The sequence below is a fragment of the Pseudorca crassidens genome, chromosome 9 (assembly GCF_039906515.1).
Source record: "Pseudorca crassidens isolate mPseCra1 chromosome 9, mPseCra1.hap1, whole genome shotgun sequence".
NCBI classification, from domain to species: Eukaryota; Metazoa; Chordata; class Mammalia; order Artiodactyla; family Delphinidae; genus Pseudorca; species Pseudorca crassidens.
In genome coordinates, this window is record NC_090304.1 from 51,598,729 (window position 1) to 51,623,023 (window position 24,295).

The 24,295-nt window shown below is 37.1% G+C and overlaps 1 protein-coding gene across 4 annotated transcripts in view; it reads right to left on the bottom strand.

The window, feature by feature from the left end:
* FCHSD2 (FCH and double SH3 domains 2) overlaps positions 1-24,295 on the bottom strand; it is a 292,291-nt gene that overhangs the window by 33,432 nt on the left and 234,564 nt on the right. For 2 of the 4 annotated variants that reach the window (XM_067750245.1, XM_067750244.1), the window contains 2 exons: positions 13,867-13,983; positions 4,376-4,480 (listed from right to left, as the gene is read on the bottom strand). In XM_067750245.1, coding sequence (XP_067606346.1) covers positions 4,376-4,480; positions 13,867-13,983 — 222 coding nt within the window. The remainder of the gene's footprint in view (positions 1-4,375; positions 4,481-13,866; positions 13,984-24,295) is intronic. The other 2 variants (XM_067750247.1, XM_067750246.1) reach the window with 1 other exon arrangement.

Consider the following 24,295-nt stretch of genomic DNA (forward strand, 5'->3'; position numbering starts at 1 on the left):
TTTAAAATTCCATGACATAGTAATAATACTTAAGAAAGGGAGAAAAATACTCATTTGCTGTCCCTGGAGGTGACTAGTACTTGTTAATTGCAATGGAAAAAGAAAAAAGAACTTTAACAGTAGAAAGATTTGGTAGTGCCACCTGAATTGAAAGTGACTATTCTTAGCATCAGTAGTGAGAAAACTTGGTAAAAGCATACTGTGATGAAAAACACAACATCATTTATAAAGTATTCTTGCCTAAAATATAGACTATAGTCAGATCTTTAAACTTAGCTTCCATTTTATAGTATAGAAATAAACACATAAATTTAATATTGCAAAATATTAATAGTTGAATTTAGCATATTGGAAAATACATATTTATTCTTCATCTTTTTTGTATGTTTGAAAATTTTCACAATAAAAATTGAAGAAAGTGGTTAGTTAAGAGGTCTACTAACATACTACATTATAAGAGTACAGTGAAACCCCACAATAACAAGTCTGGAGGTAATATAAATTTGGATATAATATGATTGGAAATTTTGTTTTTATAGCAGGGTCACCCTTAGCATTTCATTAACCTTGTAGTAATGAGGCCTCACATTTTATGCAGCTGAGGTTTTTCGACTTCTCTTATAGCATTATGGCAAGGGTCTTACCATTTTTGAGTCATTGAGTACAACAGTGACATTGTAATTTTGAATTCCTCATGTACAAGAGAAACTTATGAGATGATAATTTAAAAAAATGGTATCTATTAAAATGTGTTTATATAGACAAGAAGTGATTTTAGTTTTGGTTTTGTTAATTCATTTGATACCATGTATTTTGGCTTTCAAATGAACATTCAATTCAGATCATAAAATTTAGTTAATATCTTGGAGAAAGAGTCATATAGTTTATAGTTCCTCCTGCAGACATTAATACCTAACATGTATAAAATATCATTAAAAATTTCTGGGTATCTTTGACTTCTTACATTAACTTCCTCCTCTTTGTGTTAAACATTTCACTGTTGAAAAAGAGAAAAAACTGCCCTCAACCCAGATAAAGGTACAATTTAAATACACAAAAAAATAATTGTATCCTGAAACATAAGTCATGTACAGCTTCCAAAAAGGGCATTTAAAACTCTTGGTTTCCTGGCAAGCTACCTTAAAAATAGGTATGATATGTCAGATCAAGAATGTGTGTGTATCCGTATGACAAAAGGCATTTCAAAAAATTCAAATACCTAAATACCAGGTTAAGAAAATTGTTATTAAAGTTTAATTTAAGCAGTTATTGCCTCAATCCAATTCTTAAATTAGTCAGGGGCTGCAAAGAGTAGCACAGCTAGTACAAATATTCTTGTGATAGTCGTAGAGATCATAACAATATAACAATAGGTTGTTCATCAATGTATATCTAGTATATTCATCAGTATCTGGCACGCAGCAGATACTCATTAAGTGTTTGTTAACCTAATGAATTAGTGAGTCTGTCCCCGAATTAACCAGCCAATAATTAATTAATCACTATATAACCTCTATTATACTATTCTTTGGAAATAGTATACTATTCCTATTCTTTGGAAAAGCACAGGCCATTTACAGTTTCAATTTATTATGACTGGAAAAATTTCTTTAATCTATTACTGAGTGCCACAAAGGTTTCTATTCTAATTAGCAACACTGAATGGAAACACATTATAGAAAATACTGGATAAAGCAGATTAATCAACAAGGGAGGGTAGCATTCATGTTGCAGGAGTTAAAAACCAAACATAAAGGACATAATGGAATTTTAACTAGTTTACTCTCTTTTGTGTATTTATAATAACTATTGAAAGAGAAAATCCAATACAAATGATACACAGGCAGAAAAAAGAAAAAGAGAATCTATTGAAACCATTACTGTCAATTCCTCTGAAGGCTCTTGTGGTCTAGTCTATGCAAAAATTTCATTATGACAATCTTGTAAATAATACTCTAATACTACCCTCATATTTTCCATCTAATTTTAGCTGGGTTATTTTTTGTAACTGATAAGTGGAAATCAAGTAAGAGATTGCTTTAAGATAGCAGTAGGATAAACTACATTTCACAGATATTCAAAACTGAGATAATGGATCTGGCATCACGGTTTTTAGCATATTGCATATTTTTGGTAAGAAAATTACCTTTGAGACTGCAGACTTAAATACTAGTATTAGGAGAGATGAGACGTTCTGTTGTGGGACTCTCACTTCATACTTTTAGCTTTAAGCTAACAAACAGAGGGCAGTTTAGCACATTCATGGAAATAACAGGTCATTCAGCCTAAATGCAGACTTTGTGTGATTGATACCTACTACTGCTACTACTGAAGGGCATGGTGGAGGTAGGGTACCAGACAGTGACACCATGGATGAAGTCTGGAAATGGAAAATACATGAGAGAACACACCCTTCAGAAAACTTCTGAGACTTGTCCTGTTCTGTCAAGGCTCTGAAACTGGCTTCACACAGAGTCTGGAGAAACGAACAAGAAAAGTTCTTCTACACAAGGCAACATTTCTCAAAGTAGGCAAGAGCCTGCCAACGTGCTTGGCCAGAACCCTAGGGCAGCGGTTTAGCCATGACCCTGAGTTCAGTGAGGAAAATGGCTATTTATCGTTCACTCTGCTCTCTTCACTATGGAGGCTGTGGATCATGTGCCAGGAATGAAGGCGAGCTGGGGTTACTGGGGCTTCTCTAGACCAGGCAGATAGCAAGATAGCAAGCCTCTTCTGGTTCAGATCACTTCCATGGGGCTGTGCCAGAAACATGCTCATATTCCCTGTCTTTGCTGATGCTGCCTCTCCACTTACTACCAACCCCCACTCCTTGCCCCGCCCCCATCACTGAAATACTGCCTCAAAACCTCTAGAGATCTGAGAGCGTATTTGAAAATCACTAGCTTAGATTAATGCTCAACCCAATACAAGAATTTCTTGTATAGCATCTTCTTATACACTTATAGTGCTGCACTATATCTTAGGGCAGCTTATTTTGCCATTGGGCAGATCTGTTAGAAAGTATTTCCCAGTAGCAAGCTCAAATCTGCCTCCTTCCTACCTTCTTTCAGTTCAAGTTCTGCCTCTTGAGGTTGCATGGCATAAGTCTGTGCTATCTCTTTTTCATCTGTCAATATCCATCTTAAGTCCTATCTCCTTGTGTTACCTGTCCTAACAACTCCCACAGTGACCTCTGTGTCCTTTGGGTTCCTTAAGTGTTAAGTACACTCGTGTGGACCACTCCTTGGCACTTATGCTTTACAGTCTTAGTTATCTTGGGCATTCTTTAAGCCTTCCTAACAAGAACATATTCTTGCTGAAGGCTGGACAGTCGCAGTGTTTTTTTTGTTTTTTTGTGTTTTTTTTTGCGGTATGCGGGCCTCTCACTGTTGTGGCCTCTCCCGTTGCGGAGCACAGGCTCCGGACGCGCCGGCTCAGCGGCTATGGCTCACGGGCCCAGCCGCTCCATGGCATGTGGGATCTTCCCGGACCGGGGCACGAACCCATGTCTCCTGCATCGGCAGGCGGACTCTCAACCACTGCGCCACCAGGGAAGCCCCGCAGTGTTTTTTTAATGTCTACTTCCACGTCCCTTCACTATGTTGCACTGGATAGATAACTAAATACAAGTGTGCACAGGTCCTTCATGAACTGGTCTTAACCACAATGACTTTCCTTACTTTCTACCACATTTCTTTACAAAAATCCTCCATGCTAATCAAATCCAACTGCCAAACTACATCTTATATCTTCCTCCTTTGCAAATAACTTTTCTTTCCATCTCAACTTCTCCCCCTCTAGGTCACGGAATATTAGCCTAGGGTACATGAACTTCTGAATACTATAAATAAAACGTACATTTTTTTGTGGTAGAGAGGGTTTCACACTCTCATATGATCCTCAAAGGGTCCCATGACTCCACAAAAGATTAAAATCCACTGCTGTAACTTTTGCCTTGTCTGCTTAACCAACTCTTCTCTATTCTTAAAAAGTCAGCTTATGCCCCTGGATCCAGTGAACCTTTCATACGGGGGGAGACTTTTCTAGGCACTGAACTTATATGTATCAATTTCTATACTATGCTGACTGATTTATTACGTAACTTGTGAAAACTTTAAAATTAATATCTTTATTGTAACTTAATTCTTTCGTTATTTGATGTTTCATGATTATAAACTCTTCATAATGGGTTCAGTGTCTTTTTGTTATGTGTACTACCTTGTATGAAACAGGCACTCAAAAAGAATACTCTGGACACAGATGGTGAATCAATCTTCAAATTAATCAGTGTATAGAAACTGAATTCTAAAGGTCCACATCACGGCTGTGACATTGCTGGAGCTGGGCAAAATGTCACAATTAGCTGCCACCTCACCTCTGCTTTACGAATATTTTCTCTAGCTTCATCTATTTTCTGTTCCAACTCTGTTCGGCCTTGTTCTGAAACTGCAACTCCATGACATTCCAGATCATCTAGAACCTATTAAAGAAAATAGGAAAATGATGATTGCTTTCTATTTTTCTCTTTTTTTTCCCTTAAAGTGACTAGAGTATCTAGATAATTTTAAAGACTTTAGTGACAAGTGACCATGATTCCCTTTTTAACGTTTGTTTTCATTTATTTATTTGATAATTTAAAAACCTCTGAAAACTGAGTTATTTGTAGTGAGGTGGATGGACCTAGAGACTGTCATACAGAGTGAAGTTAAGTCAGAAAGGAAAAACTAATACCATATGCTAACACATATATATGGAATCTAAAAAAAAAAAGGGTCTGAAGAACCTAGGGGCAGGACAGGAACAAAGACGCAGCCGTAGAGAATGGACTTGAGAACACAGGGAGGGGGAAGGGTAAGCTGGGAAGAAGTGAGAGAGTGGCATGGACATATATACACTACCAAATGTAAAATAGATAGCTAGTGGGAAGCAGCTGCATAGCACAGGGAAATCAGCTCGGTGCTTTGTGACCACCTAGAGGGGTGGGATAGAGATGCAACAGGGAGGAGATATGGGGATATATGTATATGTATAGCTGATTCATTTTGTTATACAGCAGAAACTAACACACCATTGTAAAGCAATTACACTCCAATACAGATGTTAAAAAAAAAAAAAAACTTCTGAAATAATTATAGACTTACAGGAAGTTGCAAAAGTAGTAGAGTCCCTTCACCCAGCTTCCCCCAAGGGTAACAACTTATCTAACTATAGTACAATATAACACCCAGAAAATTGACACTGGCACTATCTATAAACCTCATTTGAATTGCATGTTTTGATATGTATACCTTTAATTTTTAAAAATTACATGAATATAAAGCATTGTTTCTAAATAACAACTAATACAAAATGGTAAAAAGTCTGTTGTATCTTCATACCCCACCATGTGCTCCCCACCCCAAGATAAAGACTGTCCCATCAATTTATTTGTATTTTATCAAGCCATCTCTTATGTATTTCCTTACATGCTTTGTACAGTTTTGTTTGAAAAATAATAAAATGAGATCTACCTTCCCTTCAATGTGTCTAAGAAACCTTTTTGTGTGTGTACAAACTGATTGACTTCATTCTCTAATTAATCCACAGATTCAATAGTTCAACCATACCATATTTTGTTTACTCTTACTACATTGCTATATGAGTTTTCAAATTTCTCAATACTATAAACAGTACTGTACAAACAACCTAGTCAATGATTCTTTGAACACATACGGGAATATTTATCTAAGGTAAAAACACATAAGTGGAAACTGTACATTTTTATAGACATTGCCAAATTGCTCACAAAAGGCTGTACCTACTCTTCTAGTAGTGTGTAAGAGCACGTTTCTCTACATTTCACCAACACTGGATATTGTCAATCTTTGAAATTTTATAAAAATTATCTTATTGTTTCAATTTTCATTTCTCTGTAATAGAATATCATTTCATATGTTGCTGGTCATCTCTATTTCTACTTTTATAAATAGGCAGTTCATATCCTCTAACCATTTTTCTACTTTTTTGTCTTTTTCTTATTACTTAAATATATTTCCTTCCAGATATTAGTCCTTTTTCTGTTATTTATGTCACAAATATTTCCTCCCATTCTATTCCCTTTCTCTTAACTTTTTTTTTTTTTTTTTGCGGTACGTGGGCCTCTCACCGTTGTGGCCTCTCCCACTGCAGAGCACAGGCTCCAGATGCGCAGGCCCAGCGGCCATGGCCCACGGACCCAGCTGCTCTGCGGCATGTGGGATCTTCCCGGACCGCAGCACGAACCCACGTCCCCTGCACTGGCAGGCGGACTCCAACCACTGCGCCACCAGGGAAGCCCCCTTTCTCTTAACTTTTAAAAGTTCTTTTGTTTTACAGAAATTTTTTATGTAGTCATATTTATCAAGCATCTTACTTTATGGGTTCTGGGTTTTGCTTCTTACTTAAGAAGCCACTGGTAATATGCCAAAAATATTCTATATGTTTTTTAGTTTTTAGTAGTCTTGTGTCTAGCATTTAGCTCTTTAATTCTTTTGAAATTTACCTTGTATATGGCAGAAGGGAGAAATCTAACTGCATATTTTTTCCCCAATACACAGACAATTGCTTTAATGCGATTTACCGAATAAATCCTTTCCCCAAAGAGTTGAAATACCATTAACATGTTTTTGATTTACTTATTTTTTATAAATTTTTTTAAAAGTAATTTAATATTTATTTATTTATTTATTTTTGGCTGCATTGGGTCTTCGCTGCTGTGCGCAGGCTTCCTCTAGTTGTGGCAAGTGGGGGCTACTCTTCCTTGTGGTGCACGGGCTTCTCATTGCTGTGGCTTCTTTTGCTGTGAAGCACGGGCTCTAGGCGCACAGGCTTCAGTAGTTTCAGCACATGGGCTCAGTAGTTGTGGAGAATGGGCTTAGTTGCTCCACGGCATGTGGGATATTCTGGGACCAGGGCTCATGTTCATGTTCAGGGACCGGGACCGTGTTCTCTGCACTGGCAGGCGGATTCTTAACCACTGCACCACCAGGGAAGTCCAACATGCTTTTTATTATGAAATATTTCAAATATACTCAAAAGTAAAGAGACTAGTATGATGAACTCCTATATATTGATCACTAAGATTCAACAGTTAACGAGACTTTTCCACATTTGCTTTACCTACTATCCTTTATTTTTCTTGTGCTAAAGCATTTTAAAGCAAATTCCAGACATCTTGTCATTTCATTCCTATATGTTTTAGTGAAAGTCTCTAAAAACATGAACTTAAAAAAAATACAACCACAATACTGTTATCAAACCTAACAATAATTCCTTGGTAGCCTTAATATGCTGTTCAGGGCTTCCCTGGTGGTGCAGTGGTTAAGAACCCGCCTGCCAATGCAGGGACACAGGTTCGAGCCCTGGTCCAGGAAGATCCCACATGCCAAGGAGCAACTAAGCCCATGCGCCACAACTACTGAGCCTGGGTTCTACAGCTTGTGAGCCAAAACTACTGAACCCACGTGCCGCAACTAGTGAAGCCCGTGCTCCACAACAAGAGAAGCCACTGCAATGAGAAGCCCGTGTACCACAATGAAGAGTAGCCCCTGCTCGCCACAACTAGATAAAGCCCACAGGCAGCAATGAACACCCAACGCAGCCATAAATAAATAAATAAATAAATAAATAAATAAATAAATAAATAAATAAATAAATATATATATATATATATATATATATATATGTAAAAAATATGCTGTTCACCATTAAAATTCCCTGTCTGCCTGAAACTGACTTTTTAGGGTGGTTTGTTTGAATCAACAGCTAAAGGTCCATACATACACAGATCATTTTTTTTGATATATTTGTTAACTCTTGTATGATACTACAGTTTTAATTACTATAATCATTACTGCATCTTTCAGTATGTGTTAAGGCACAAATGTCTCATTATTGTTGTTACTGGCTATTCTTGTACAAGAATTCAGATACATTCAGATACATTTTAGGATCAGACTGTGAAGTTTCTCTAAAAATATTTTCTAAGTTTCATTGGGATTTCACTGAAATTACAAATAAATTTAATTTAAAAACCACATAAAAAAAGTCAGACAGAGAAAGACAAATACTGTATGTTATCACTTATATGTGGAATCTAAAATATAAAACAAACTAATGAAAATAACAAAAAAGAAACAGACTCACAGATATAAAGAACAAACTAGTGGTTACCAGCGGGGAGAGAGAAGGGGGCAGGGGCAAAACAGGGGTACGGGATTAAGAGGTACAGACATGCATAAAGTCAAAAAGCTACAGGGGTGTACTGTACAGCACAGGGAATACATCCAATATTTTATAATATAACAAATGGAGTATAATCTTTAAAAATTGTGGATCAGTATGTTGTACATCTGAAACACATAATATTATAAATCAACTATACATCAATAAAAAAAAGAATTTAAAAGTTAAAAAAAAATCTACAATATTTGAATCTCTCTAATTACCCATGTCTTCTTTGATAAAAAAAAAAGTCTTTCTTCTTACAGGTCATGACACTGGTTGATTTATCAGTATTTTATTGCTGTGGTGAATAATTTTTTTCCAACTGCATTTTGCAATTGATTATTATTTCTAGCTAATATGAAAACTAATGATTTTTGTATGTAGTCTTGTTTCTATTGACTTTACTGAACTCTTAACTATGTCTGATAGTTTGACAGCTGGGTCTCTTATATTTGTGGGGGGGTACACAATCACCTCATCTATAAGTAATGACAGATGTACCTCTTCCAAATATTTAAACACCTTATCTTTCTTTCATTAAGAGCATTGATTAAGTGGTGATCACAGGTACTGTTTTCTTGTTTTATCATTGTGGTAGGTAGAATGGTCTCCAAAGATGTCCACACTCTAATCCCTGGAAATGTGTATATGTAAGACATAATTTACTGATATATTAGAGTTATAGACCTTAACACAGATTAACGTCTGGATTATCTGAGCAAGTCCAATCTCATCACATGACTCCTCACAGGCAGAGAACTTTCTCTGGCTGGAGTGAGATGAGAGACAGGCCAAAAGAGAAGTCAGAGAGATTCCAAGCATGAGAAGGATGCAATGCACTGCTGCTGACTCTGATGTAGGAGCCCATGTGCAAGGACCAGAGAGAGTGCCCTCTAGGAGCTAAGAGTAGCCCCTAGCTGTTACAGTTTAAAGAACTGTTATCAGCCCTACAGTTATAAGGAACTAGATTCTGACAACAACCTGAATGAGCTTGGAAGTGGATTCTCCCCCAGACGCCAGCCCAGTGGACACCTTGATTTCGGTCTTGTTAGAGCTAGAGCAGAAAAACCAGTGAAGCCCACCCAGACTTCTAATGTATAGAAGTGTGAGACAATAAACTTCTATTGTTTTAAGCCACTAAGTTTGTGGTAATTTGTTATGGCAGCTATAGAAAACTAATACAACCATCAGATATAATGTTTGCTCTAAGTTTCAGGAAGCTATCCCTGTCAGAGTGAAATAGTCTTAATCCAGCTGGCTGGGAATTTCGTTTTACTTTTTAATCACTAAGGCATACAGCATTTTATTATGTGCTTTATTGGCAACTATGACAATAATTATATAATTTTTCATCTTTATTCTATAAACGCATTTTATTATACTGATATATTTTCTAATGTTGAATCGTCCTTGTACCCTAGTCATGTGCTTAAAACACAGTTGGATTTATTTTTATTACATTTTATTTAGCATTTTTACAAGTTTGTTACATCTTTGTTAAAAATCAGTTGACCATATATGTGTGTGCCTATTTCTAGACTCTTCACTTTGTTCCATTTATCTATAAGCCTGTTCTTACACCAATACAGTAACATCTTGATTACTGCAGTTTTGTGTCTTGAAATGAAGTAGAGTAAGCCCTCTAACTTTATCCCTATTTTTCAAAATTGCTTTGGCTATACCAGATCATTTGCATTTCCATGTATGTTTTAGAAGCATTTTGTCAATTTCTACAAAAAAACCCTGCTGGGTGTTTCACTTGGATTTCATTCTATATATGGACTAACTTGGAGATAAATGGTATTTTAAAAATATTGAGACTTCTATTCCACTGGTCTCTATGTTCTTATGCTAGTACTACAATGTCTTGAATACTGCAGTTTTGTAATAAGTTTTGAAGTTTGGAAGTATGAGTCCTCCAACATCATTATTTTTTCAAGACTGTTTTGGGTACTTGGAGTCCCTTGAGATTCCATATGAATTTTATGGTAGGTTTTTCTATTTCTGCAATAAATACTGTTAAGATTTTCATAGGGATTGCATTGAATCTGTAGATCATTTGGGGTGGTAAGTCATCTTAACACTATCTTCCATTCTGTGAAAGGAGGATGTCTTTCCACTTATCTATGTCTTTTTAAATTCCTTTCATCAGTGTTTTATACTTTTTAGTGTAGAAGTATTTTGCCTCTTTGGTTAAGTTTATTCCTAAGTATTTTCTTCTTTTTGACGGAAGTGTAAATGGAACTGTTTTCTTAATTTCCTTTTCTTTCTTATGTTTTTGTTTTTAAATTTATCTTACTGAAATATAGTTGATTTGCAATGTTGTGTTAATCTCCTTTTCTAATTATTCATTGTATAATGTATATTATATGGTGTAGAAATGCAACTGACTTCTGTGAGTTCATTTTGTTTCCTGCAACTTTGCTGAGTTTATTAGTTCTAACAGGTGTGTGTGTGTGTGTGTGTGTGTGTGTGTGTGTGTGTATGTGTGTGAAATCTTTAGGATTTTCTACATATAAGATCATGTTAGGACTTCTCTGGTGGTCCAGTGGTTAAGACTCCATACTCCCAATGCAGGGGGCCCAGGTTTGATCTCTGGTTGGGGAACTAAGATCCCACATACTGCAACTAAGCCCGCATGCCGCAACTAGAAAACCCCATGCACCACAACTAGAGAAGAGTGCATGCTGCAATGAAGACCCAGAGCAGCCTAAATAAATAAATAAATGATCCTGTCATTGGTGAACAGAGATAATTTTACTTCTTCCTTTCCAATTTGGATGCCTTTTATTTCTTTTTCTTGCCTAATTGCTGTGGCTATAACTTCTAGTGCTATATTGAATAGAAGTAGTGAAAGGGCGCATCCTTGTCTTATTCCTGATCTTAGAGGAAAAGCTTTCAGTCTCTCACCATTGAGTATTACTGCTTTTTAACAAACTGAATATATGCTTCTTTGTGTTTTACCTACCTCGGGTTTGTTGAACTCCTTGGACTTGTGGGTTTACAGTTTTTATTAAGTTTGGACAATTTTCAGCTACAATTTTTTTCAAATATTTTTCTCTTTCATTTTATTGCTTAAACTATACCTTACTAGATTAAAGCCCATCAGAGGTCACACTATAAAGAACTAGAAAAGTCATTGAAATCTGTCTGTGTCTACCTCCTAGAAGAAAGACTCAACATGCCTTGATAACAGAGGGGGGAAACAGATTTATTTTTAACATCTGAACATTTACTTTCAAATAGAGTCAGACATTCTAGTGGAAAAAACCTCTTTGTGTGCTTCACATTTTGAAGTATAAAGCTGCAGTAATTAATCTCATCACTGTTTATTAGATGTGTGGTAGACAGATAACTTGTCTTTCTAGTTCACAAATTTTTTGATTGAGATAAACTGTATTAGAGGAACTGTACCCCAAAGCTTATCTGTCCTTGAATCTGATTTAGGTGACGAGATTCTAGATTTCAAGCTGGAGTCTGATGCTGAGCTTTGGGGTATTTTGGGTGAAGAGGAGAGTTATATTTTGCATGCAAGAGGCATGTGAACTGTTACGGCCAGAAGTTAGGCTGTGGCAGATTGTGTTTTTCAAAAAATAGCTACTACAATATTTCCCATTCCACATGTTCTTCTAGAACCTTGCAATTTCCCCACCAAGAAATATTGATATTTTATGACTTCTCTCCTTGAATCTGGACAGGGCTTTGTGACTGCCTCAATTAATAAAAACATGACATAAATTAAAATCTTGTTACTTCTGAGGCTAGATCAGAAAAGATGGTATAGCTCCTACTTGGCTCACTCTTGGGGCTCACACCTTTGCAGCCCTGTGCTACCAGCTACCATGTAAGAAGTACAGCTAATCTGAAGCCACTATGTTGGAGAAACTGTATGGAGAGACCACAAAGAGACAGAGATGCATGAGGTGCTCTAATTATTCCAGTTCCCAGCTGTTCAAGTCTTCCTGGTCCAAACACCAGATATTTCAGTGGGGAAGCCTGTGAGATAACTCTAGCACCAGCCACTATCTGATTGTAATTACATGACAGACCCCCACCCCCACCCACTAAATGAGAACTGCCAAGCTGAGCCCATCCAACCCCCAGAGTAGTAAGAAACAATTTAAAAGATTCTCTTTTTGTGGCATTAAATTTGATGTGGCTTGTTATGCAGCATTAGATAAGTGGAACACTGAATTCGAGATGCCTGAGAAAAGATGTGACAGTGAAAAGAAGATGTCAAAGCAGGCTAGAGGATATATTTATACACAGAAGAAAGGCCCATTGTTGGAGATGGTAATTTATTATCTGTTGGTAAATGAAACCACGGCAGTAGTAAAGACTGCCTATAATGAGAATAAAGAATAAGAAAAGAAGATAGCCTAGTATGGAAGCGTAAGGAATTTAAAATGTAAATGTAAGATGAAGAAAGAAGAACCTTTAAAAGAATCTAGGAATGTTAGAGAGGAAAAGGAAAACCATGACAGTGTTTAAGTCATGGATGACTAGAGAAGAGAATATTTCAAGACAAAGGGAACTGTCAATTGTGATACAACTGCCAACGGGTTGAGTAAGATAAGAAATTAAAGTGGCCATTTTGGATTTAGTAACAGACATCACTGGTAATTTTGGCATGTGCAGTCTCTATGAATTGGTGCAGGGAAAGGGGAAGAAGGGAAAGCTCAAATGTAATGGGCTAAAAAATAAGCGGGAGGTTAGGAAATAGAGATACTAAACACAGACAATTCTCTTAAGAAGCTGGATATGCAGGTAAAGAAAAAGAAAAATAAAGTTATAAATAAAATGGAAAATAGAAAAAAATTTACTATATCTAAAATAATTTCTTTGTACTTAAAGTTTCATCTTTTTAAAAGATTTATTTATTATTTATTTATTTTTGGCTGCGTTGGGTCTTAGTTGCGGCACGTGGGATCTTCGTTGAGGCATGCAGGATCTTTCATTGTGGCATGCAGGCTTCTCTCTAGTTGTGGCGTGTGGGTTTTCTCTTCTCTAGTTGTGGTGCATAGGCTCCAGGGCACAAGGGCTCTGTAGTTGTGGCGTGCAGGTACCAGAGCGCATGGGTTCTGTAGCTTGCGGCATGCAGGCTCTCTAGTTGAGGCGTGCAAGCTCAGTAGTTGTGGTGCGTGGACTTAGTTGTCCCGCGGAATGTGGGATCTTAGTTCCCTGACCAGGGATTGAACCCGCGTCCCCTGCATTGTTAAGGAGGATTCTTTACCACTGGACCACCAGGGAAGTCCCTAAAGTGTAGTCCTGAAGATACATTTTCATGGAATCTACAACTGCATCTTCAGAAAGTCTGTCTTGGAGATGAAAAGCCTAATTCAACATATGCACATCTCTTCCACTGCCCAAAAGATTATAATACACTATCACTAGTCTTCCTTAAGCAATTCTATGGCAAACAGATAAATTACTGTGTTGCTGCTAGAGGGCTTAAGGAATTTTCAAGTTTAGAACATAGCTGAGAACATACTTCTGAGTGCTGAGAAATTATAGAAAAAACATCTATTGGGTATTTTCCGCATCAATAAAATTCAACTCCTTAAACTGGTTTGACATTTGGCTTAATGCCAGACATAACCTAAGATTCTCTATCACACTTACCCGTTGTTGGTGAACAATATTTTTGTGCTCCCGTGCCACACGTGTGGCCCATTTCCGAGCCTCTTTGTTTAAACTGTGCTCCTCTGTGGTCCCAGTTTCTGATTCTAACTGTCGGCTCTACAACACAAGAGAAAACAGAGAGAAAAGTACTGTTATCCTTACTGAAATCACTACCATTTTGTAGGTAGACCAGAGGGCCTTCACTTTACCAGCACTCAAAACAGGAGGCATGCTCCACTACTGTGGGAAGCAATGTCTCATGTCACAGAAGATTAGCAGAAGACAAAGAGGACGGTATGAAAACCATAAATGATCACAGATTTTTGTCTTACATTGCTGAACATTAAAGCTTCATCTCTAACTGTAGCATGATCCATTTTGGGTATAAAGCAAGCTAGCTAAGCTAAGCAAAGAAGAAAAAGTATTTATGCCAACCTACTATGACACTAAAATAGTTGCACAGACAAAATGGAAACAACTCAACAGTTTCAATGGGATTAAAGAATCATTGCATAGAAGTGAAAAGAGAAAAATAAAACAATACAATAACAGCGACACAACCTATCCATCCTCAAAAATATTGGGTTTAATTTAGTTATACTTACCACCAAACCTCAAGCTAGCTTTTGTCGTTCTTCTGGGCCTTAATGTCATCTCAAAGATAGGGGTGCTAGATCAAATGATTACTAAGGGTTTCTTCTTGCCCTAAAACGCTATAACCATATTTCACAAAGAACAAACTGAAAAATCAAACTAAACAAGAGTAACAGTTAACCACAATTATGCAAGGTACTGTGGAAAGTGCTTCACATAACTTTTATAACAATCTTATGAGATAGGTCACACAGCCATTTTATAGAAAAGGAAATCAAGGCTCAGAGATGTTAAATAAAATTTCCAGTGTGCGCCAGATATTCAATTGTTACAACTTCCGATTCCAGAATTAGAGCTCTTAACCACTAAACTATTTTAACTTTCTCTAAACTCTTAAGAACCCATGAAAAAAATCTTTAGTAAAATAACTAGGAAAGAAAATAATGTTTTAAAATATGAATTATCCAAAGATGATTTTAATACAAAAAGCAAAATTTTAGAGTGGAAAATCTTTAAAAACTGACTTTTGTGGGACTTCCCTGGTGGTCCAGTGGTTAAGAATCCGTCTTCCAATGCAGGGGATGCGGGTTCAATCCCTGGTCGGGGAACTAGGATCCCACATGCTGCAGAGCAACGAAGCCTGTGTGCTGCAAGGAACGATTCCGCATGCCCTGCATGCGCAACGCAGCCAAAAGTAAATAAATATTAAAAAAGAAAGTAAAAAAACCCAAACTGACTTTTGCAAGGTCACATATAGCTCAAAATTGGTAAACAGGATTTGATAAATTGGATTAAAAATTTAATATTTTTGTTGGGGGGACTTAGGCAAGGTTGAAAAACTTTTACTCTATGCAGACATTTCAGCTAAAGCTAGATTATATAATGATAAATGAATTGAAACATATTCAAATCTAACCAACTTTACATTTACATTTTATACCGATTCATTCTTTGGGCTATTAGGGAACCAGCTCTCTTATTATATTTATTTTGAAAAAGGATCTAGGCATTTACATTATCTGTCCCCAGAAGCCAGGGTTTAAAAGTTAAACCCTAGATGAAGACGCAAATGTAATCTATAGGATGTATGGTAGAAAGGTATACTCTGAAGAGCCCAGGTACAGGTTTTTAAGCCAGATAAACCCAGTTTTAATCCTCTCTATGCCATTTATTAGCTTCATGATCTTGGGCTGTTAGTTAATCTGTGTCTTAGTTACAGCCAAAAATTGGTGAAAATGCCACCTATCTCATAGGTGTTATTTAGGGCAAAACGAGGTCATATTTTAAACATTCTCTTATGGTATATACATAAGCATCCAATAGATGGTAACTGCTAATGTTAAAGACCCAACAGAAAATAACTTGAAACAAAAAATTTTGTCATTACTGTTAATAAAAAAGTCCAAATAATTCCCAGGTTCTTGATAGCCCAAATAATGAAGCAAAAACAAGACGGAAGATATAATGAAAGGATCTCAAGGAGAATGAACTTATAGAGCACAGAGTAGATGAGAAAGGAGGCAACTGATAGAGATATTTAATTTTTATTACTGAGGTACATTTTAGGAACTGGTAAATGGGTCTAAAAATGTGTGTTGGCTGCATGGCCAACATGCCCATACAGAATCTGTACCTTTTTACTGAGTATTATCTGTACTTAAAAGCTGGAGAAAAAAAGATAGGGCTTTTTTCTCATTCCCTATGGGTTTACTATTACTCAGGAGTGCCCAATGATCAGAACAGATCACAATTACCACTGATTGGGAGACGTGACTTTGGGACCCTCTGGGTAGGGAATAATAACACATAACTAAAATTCAAGTAAACTGATCTTTTTCATGAATTCTGAAATCAAGCCATGGAAAAACATGGCTACCTATAATACAGTTCTAGACAAATGAGAATTCCATACAAGGCAAACACAGCCCAGGGTACTAAACAATACATAGAGAAATGTTCTAATGCCACTCCGGAGATCAAAGATGAATATAAATCTGAATCTAGTAAAGATCATTACCTTTTAAAATGGTGGTATCAGTAGTGGTTGATTCCAGCAAAGGAATGCTAGTGACTGCTTCTTTTTAAAATGCTGGCTAATTTAATCATTGGTTCATACTTTTAACACTTTTCCTTTACCTCTTAAAAGTATAGTTAAAATACATAAAGGAATAGTAACATATAGGCTATTAAGCACAATAATTTAAAGAACATTGTTATTTTCCTGAAGCAGAACATGAGACTTTTACAATTAAATATCAAACAGCACTGTAGCCTAGCTCTGGAAAAGTGCACTTATTTAACTTGATTATTTTAAAAGAGGCATATATTATAACATAACAATTCCCAGAGTAATAGTAGAACAAAAATAATTCAAATAAATTACAAACTGAAGAGAAATGCTATAAAAGGAATTTCCTATCGACTTTTAAATGTAGATTAGGTAGTTTTTTATTAGTCTGTCAGTTGGGGTTATTTGATAAGTTAGGTCAACTAAATGTGATTCTTGAAAATTTGGAAACATCAGATTTCAAAAATCATACAAACTTTAATAAAAAATTTCAGAAGCAGATAGGTCTTTTCCTGGAAAATAAATGTCAATCCGAACACAAGCCTATGATTTTGAGTACTGTTCCCTCTGGCTGGAATAACTCCCCTATATTTTTTTGTCCACAGATAAATTCCTAGTTATTCTTCAAATCTCAGTTCAAGTCCTTGTTCTCTGTGAAATCTTCCCTGACTTTCCCAGATAGACTCAGTGGCTCCTTCACTTTAGACATATCTCCATTATATTAATTTATTAATTTGTTAGACATCTACTGAGTGGCTACTGTCAGGCCAACATCAAATTATACTGTGACTGCTGCATGTATGTTTCCCATTTGTCTTTAGGCAATCTGAGGCCTCGAAAGGATACATTTCCTGGCATCTAGCACCATGCCTAATAGTACACAGAATGCCCTCAGTAAAGGCTGGTAAACATATAACCTAAAGTGAGGGGCAGGTCACCAGATTATTAGAATGGTGCCTTCAGAGGGACAAGAGAATAAACATACTGAATTAGAATCAGCTTCTAATGGATGAAGGAAAGTATTTTATGTAGGGAAGAACAGAATGAACAGAGGAGAAAGGGGACTCATTTATTGAGTACCATGCATTTTAATACAGGTTCTCAAAGCCCACTTGAGGATTGAGATCCCTCTCCCACTAGTAAAATAAAAGGTCTCTTTCTTCATGTTTAAATTCTCACTACAAAATCCACTCAAAATGGATGACTAAGGAAGGAATTTTTTTTGAATTTCCCAATTAAGGAATTTTTATAAATTTTATTTTATGAAATTTATTTGTTCTTTAAAAAGCAGCCATTAGGGCTTCCCTGGTGGCGCAGTGGTTCAGAATCTGCCTGCCAATGCAGGGGACATGGGTTCGAGCCCTGGTCTGGGAAGATCCCACATGCTGAGGAGCAACTGGGCCCATGAGCCACAATTCCTGAGCCTGTGCGTCTGGAGCTTGTGCTCTACAACAGAGGCCGCGATAGTGAGAGGCCTGCGCACTGTGATGAAGAGTGGCCCCCGCTTGCCACAACTAGAGAAAGCCCACGCACAGAAATGAAGACCCAACACAGCCATAAATAAATTAATTAATTAATTAAAAAAAAAAAAGCAGCCATTAGGGAGTCACTGGGCCTGCGCACTCTGTGGAGGGAAAGCCCACAGCTTCCGCCAGGTGAACTGGGAAGCAGACTCTTGAGTTCACAGCTGGCCTGTGGTTTTTGCATCTCATCAAGGAGCTCCTCCTTGTACAGCCGTGTGGATGAAAGGCTCTTGGTGCTCCAGCCAGGCGTCAGGGCTCTGCCTCTGAGGTGGGAGAGCCAAGTTCAGGACACTGGTCCACAAGAGACCTCCCAGCTCCACGTAATATCAAACAGCGGAAATCTCCCAGAGATCTCCATCTCAACGCCAAGACCCAGCTCCACTCAACAACCAGCAAGCTGCAGTGCTGGACACCCTACGCCAAACAACTAGGAAGACAGGAACACAGCCCCATCAGAGAGGCTACCTAAAATTATAATAAGGCCACAGACACCCCAAAACACACTACCAGATGTGGACCTGCCCACCAGAAAGACAAGATCCAGCCTCATCCACCAGAACACAGGCACTAGTCCCCTCCACCAGGAAGCCTACACAACCCACTGAACCAACCTTAGCCACTGGGGACAGACACCAAAAACAACGGAAACTACGAACTTGCATCCTGCGAAAAGCAGACCCCAGAAACAGTAAGATAAGCAAAATGAGAAGACAGAGAAACACACAGCAGATGAAGGAGCAAGGTAAACACCCACCAGACCTAACAAATGAAGAGGAAATAGGAGGTCTACCTGAAAAAGAATTCAGAATAATGATAGTAAAGATGATCCAAAATCTTGGAAATAGAATAGAAAATATACAAGAAACATTTAACAAGGACCTAGAAGAACTAAAGAGCAAACAAACAGTGATGAACAACACAATAAATGAAATTAAAATTCTCTAGAAGGGATCAATAGCAGAATAACTGAGGCAGAAGAATGGATAAGTGACCTGGAAGATAAAATAGTGGAAATAACTACTGCAGAGCAGAATAAAGAAAAATGAATGAAAAGAATTGAGGACAGTCTCAGAGACCTCTGGGACAACATTAAACCACCAACATTCGAATTATAGGCATCCCAGAAGAAGAAGAGAAAAAGAAAGGGACTGAGAAAATATTTGAAGAGATTATAGTTGAAAACTTCCCTAATATGGGAAAGGAAATAGTTAATCAAGTCCAGGAAGCACAGAGTGTCCCATACAGGATAAATCCAAGGAGAAATACGCCAAGACACATATTAATCAAACTATCAAAAATTACATACAAAGAAAAAAATATTAAAAGCAGCAAGGGAAAAACAACAAATAACACACAAGGGAATCCCCATAAGGTTAACGGCTGATCTTTCAGCAGAAACTCTGCAAGCCAGAAGGGAGTGGCAGGACATATTGAAAGTGATGAAGGAGAAAAACCTACAACCAAGATTACTCTACCCAGCAAGGATCTCATTCAGATTTGACAGAAAAATTAAAACCTTTACAGACAAGCAAAAGCTAAGAGAATTCAGCACCACCAAACCAGCTTTACAACAAATGCTAAAGGAACTTCTCTAGGCAGGAAACACAAAAGAAGGAAAAGACCTACAATAACAAACACAAAACAATTAAGAAAATGGTAATAGGAACATACATATTGATAACTACCTTAAATGTAAATGGATTAAATGCTCCAACCAAAAGAAATAGACTGGCTGAATGGATACAAAAACAAGACCTGTATATATGCTGTCTACAAGAGTTCCACTTCAGACCTAGGGACACATACACACTGAAAGTGAGAAGATGGAAAAAGATATTCCATGCAAATGGAAATCAAAAGAAAGCTGGAGTAGCAATTCTCATATCAGACAAAATAGACTTTAAAACAAAGACTATTACAAGAGACAAGGACATTACATAATGATCAAGGGATCAATCCAAGAAGAAGATATAACAATTGTAAATATTTATGCACCCAACATAGGAGCACCTCAATACATAAGGCAAATACTAACAGCCATAAAAGGGGAAATTGACAGTAACACAATCATAGTAGGGGACTTTAACACCCCACTTTCACCAATGGACAGATCATCCAAAATGAAAATAAATAACGAAACACAAGCTTTAAATGATACATTAAACAAGATGGACTTAATTGATATTTATAGGACATTCCATCCAAAAACAACACAATACCCATCCTTCTCAAGTGCTCATGGAACATTCTCCAGGATAGATCATATCTTTGGTCACAAATCAAGTCTTGGTAAATTTAAGAAAACTGAAATCGTATCAAGTATCTTTTCTGACTGCAACGCTATGAGACTAGATAACAATTATAGGAAAAAAATCTGTAAAAAATACAAACACATGGAGGCTAAACAATACACTACTTAATAACCAAGAGATCACTGAAGAAATCAAAGAGGAAATCAAAATACCTAGAAACAAATGACAATGAAAACACGACAACCCAAAACCTATGGGATGCAGCAAAGCAGTTCTAAGAGGGAAGTTTATAGCAATACAATCCTACCTTAAGAAACAAGAAACATCTCAAATAAACAACCTCACCTTACACCTAAAACAATTAGAGAAAGAAGAACAAAAAAACCTCAAGGTTAGCAGAAGGAAAGAAATCATAAAGATCAGATCAGAAATAAATAAAAAATAAATGAAGGAAACGATAGCAAAGATCAATAAAACTAAAAGCTGGTTCTTTGAGAAGATAAACAAAATTGATAAACCATTAGCCACAGTTATCAAGAAATAAAGGGAGAAGACTGAAATCAATACAATTAGAAATGAAAAAGGAGAAGTACCAACTGACACTGCAGAAATACAAAGGATCATGAGAGATTACTACAAGCAACTATATGCCAATAAAATGGACAACCTGGAAGAAATGAACAAATTCTTAGAAATGCACAACCTTCCAAGACTGAACCGGGAAGAAATAGAAAATATGAGCAGACCAATCACAAGCACTGAAATTGAAACTGTGATTAAAAATCTTCCAACAAACAGGGCTTCCCTGGTGGCGCAGTGGTTGAGAGTCCGCCTGCTGATGCAGGGGACACGGGTTCGTGCCCTGGTCCGGGAAGATCCCACAGGCCGCGGAGTGGCTGGACTTGTGAGCCATGGCTGCTGAGCCTGCGCGTCCGGAGCCTGTGCTCAGCAACAGGAGAGGCCACAACAGTGAGAAGCTCACGTACCGCAAAACAAAACAAAACGAAAAAAACTTCCAACAAACAAAAGCCCAGGGCCAGATGGCTTCACAGGCGAATTCTATCAAACATTTACAGAAGAGCTAACAGCTATCATTCTCAAACTCTTCCAAAATATAGCAGAGGGAGGAACACTCCCAAACTCATTCTATGAGGCCACCATCACCCTAATACCAAAACCAGACAAAGATGTCACAAAGAAAGAAAACTACAGGCCAATATCACTGATGAACATAGATGCAAAAATCCTCATCAAACTACTAGCAAACAGAATCCAACAGCACATTAAAAGGATCATACACCATGATCAAGTGGAGTTTATCCCAGGAATGCAAGGATTCTTCAATATATGCAAATCAATGTGATACACCATATTAACAAATTAAAGGAGAAAAACCATATGATCATCTCAAAAGATGCAGAGAAAGCTTTCGACAAAATTCAACACCCATTTATGATAAAAACCCTCCAGAAACTAGGCATAGAGGGAACTTTCCTCAACACAATAAAGGCCATATATGACAAACCCACAGCCAACATTGTCCTCAATGGTGAAAAACTGAAACCATTTCCTCTAAGATCAGGAAGAAGACAAGGTTGCCACTCTCACCACTATTATTCAACATAGTTTTGAAAGTTTTAGCCACAGCAATCACAGAAGAAAAAGAAATAAAAGGAATACAAATCAGAAAAGAAGAAGTAAAGCTGTCACTGTTTGCAGATGACATGATACTATACATAGACAATCCTAAAGTTGCTACCAGAAAACTTCTAGAGCTAATCAATGAATTTGGTAAAGTAGCAGGATACAAAATTAATGCACAGAAATCTCTTGCATTCCTATACACTAATGATGAAAAATCTGAAAGTGAAATTAAGAAAACACTCCCATTTACCACTGCAACAAAAAGAATAAAATATCTAGGAATACACCTACTTAAGGAGACAAAAGACCTGTATGCAGAAACTTATAAGACACTGATGAAAGAAATTAAAGATGATACAAATAGATGGAGAGATATACCATGTTCTTGGATTGGAAGAATCAACACTGTGAAAATGACTATATTACCCAAAGCAATCTACAGATTCAGTGCAATCCCTATCAAACTACCACTGGCATTTTTCACAGAACTAGAACAAAAAATTCCACAATTCGGATGGAAACACAAAAGACCCCGAATAGCCAAAGCATTCTTGAGAAAGAAAAATGGAGATGGAGGAATCAGGCTCCCGGACTTTGGACTATACTACAAAGCTATAGTAATCAAGACAGTATGGTACTGGCACAAAAACAGAAAGATAGATCAATGGAACAGGATAGAAAGCCCAGAGATAAACCCACACACATATGGTCACCTTATCTTTGATAAAGGTGGCAAAAATATACAGTGGAGAAAAGACAGCCTCTTCAATAAGTGGTGCTGGGAAAACTGGACAGCTACATGTAAAAGAATGAAATTAGAACACTCCCTAACACCATACACAAAAATAAACTCAAAATGGATTAAAGACCTAAATATAAGGCCAGACACTATCAAACTCTTAGAGGAAAACACAGGCAGAACACTCTATGACATAAATCACAGAAAGATCCTTTTTGACCCACCTCCTAGAGAAATGGAAATAAAAACAAAAATAAACAAATGGGACCTAATGAAACTTCACAGCTTTTGCAGAGCAAAGTAAACCATAAACAATATGAAAAGACAACCCTCAGAATAGGAGAAAATATTTGCAAATGAAGCAATTGACAAAGGATTAATCTCCAAAATTTACAAGCAGCTCATGCAGCTCAATATCAAAAAAAAAAAAACAACCCAATCCAAAAATGGGCAGAAGACCTAAATACACATCTCTTCAAAGAAGATATACAGATTGCCAACAAACACATGAAAGAATGCTTAACATCATTAATCATTAGAGAAATGCAAATCAAAACTACAATGAGATATCATCTCACACTGGTCAGAATGGCCATCATCAAAAAAACTACAAACAATAAATGCTGGAGAGGGTGTGGAGAAGAGGGAACCCTCTTGCACTGTTGGTGGGAATGTAAATTGATACAGCCACTATGGAGAACAGTATGGAGGTTCCTTAAAAAACTAAAAATAGAACTACCATATGACCCAGCAATCGCATTACTGGGCATATACCCTGAGAAAACCATAATTCAAAAAGAGTCATGTACCACAATGTTCATTGCAACTCTATGTACAATAGCCAGGACATGGAAGCAACCTAAGTGTCCATCGACAGACGAATGGATAAAGAAGATGTGGCACATATATACAACGGAATATTACTCAGCCATAAAAAGAAACGAAATTGAGTTATTTGTAGTGAGTTGGATGGACCTAGAGTCTGTCATACAGAGTGAAGTAAGTCAGAAAGAGAAAAACAAATACAGTATGCTAACACATATATATGGAATCTAAAGAAAAAAAAATGGTCATGAAGAACCTAGGGGCAAGATGGGAATAAAGACACAGACCTACTAGAGAATGGATTTGAGGATACGGGGAGGGGGAAGGGTAAGTTGGGACAAAGTGAGAGAGTGGCATGGACATGTATACACTACCAAACGTAAAACAGATAGCTAGTGGGAAGCAGCCACATAGCACAGGGAGATCAGCTCGGTGCTTTGTGACCACCTAGAGGGGTGGAATAGGGATGGTCGGAGGGAGGGAGACGCAAGAGGGAAGAGATATCGGGACATTTGTATATGTATAACTGATTCACTTTGTTATAAAGCAGAAACTAACACACCATTGTAAAGCAATTATACTCCAATAAAGATGTTAAAAAAAAAGTATCCATTAAAAATGAAGTACATTTACTCCTCAAATACATTTACATTGTACATATATAATATTTACTTCCCAAAGAAATCTAGCTGTGTCATCCTGGGTAATGTACTTAACTTTCTCTCTGGGCCTCAGCTTTCTCAATTGAAAATCAAGACATCTGAAGATGAGATGAAACCTCAGA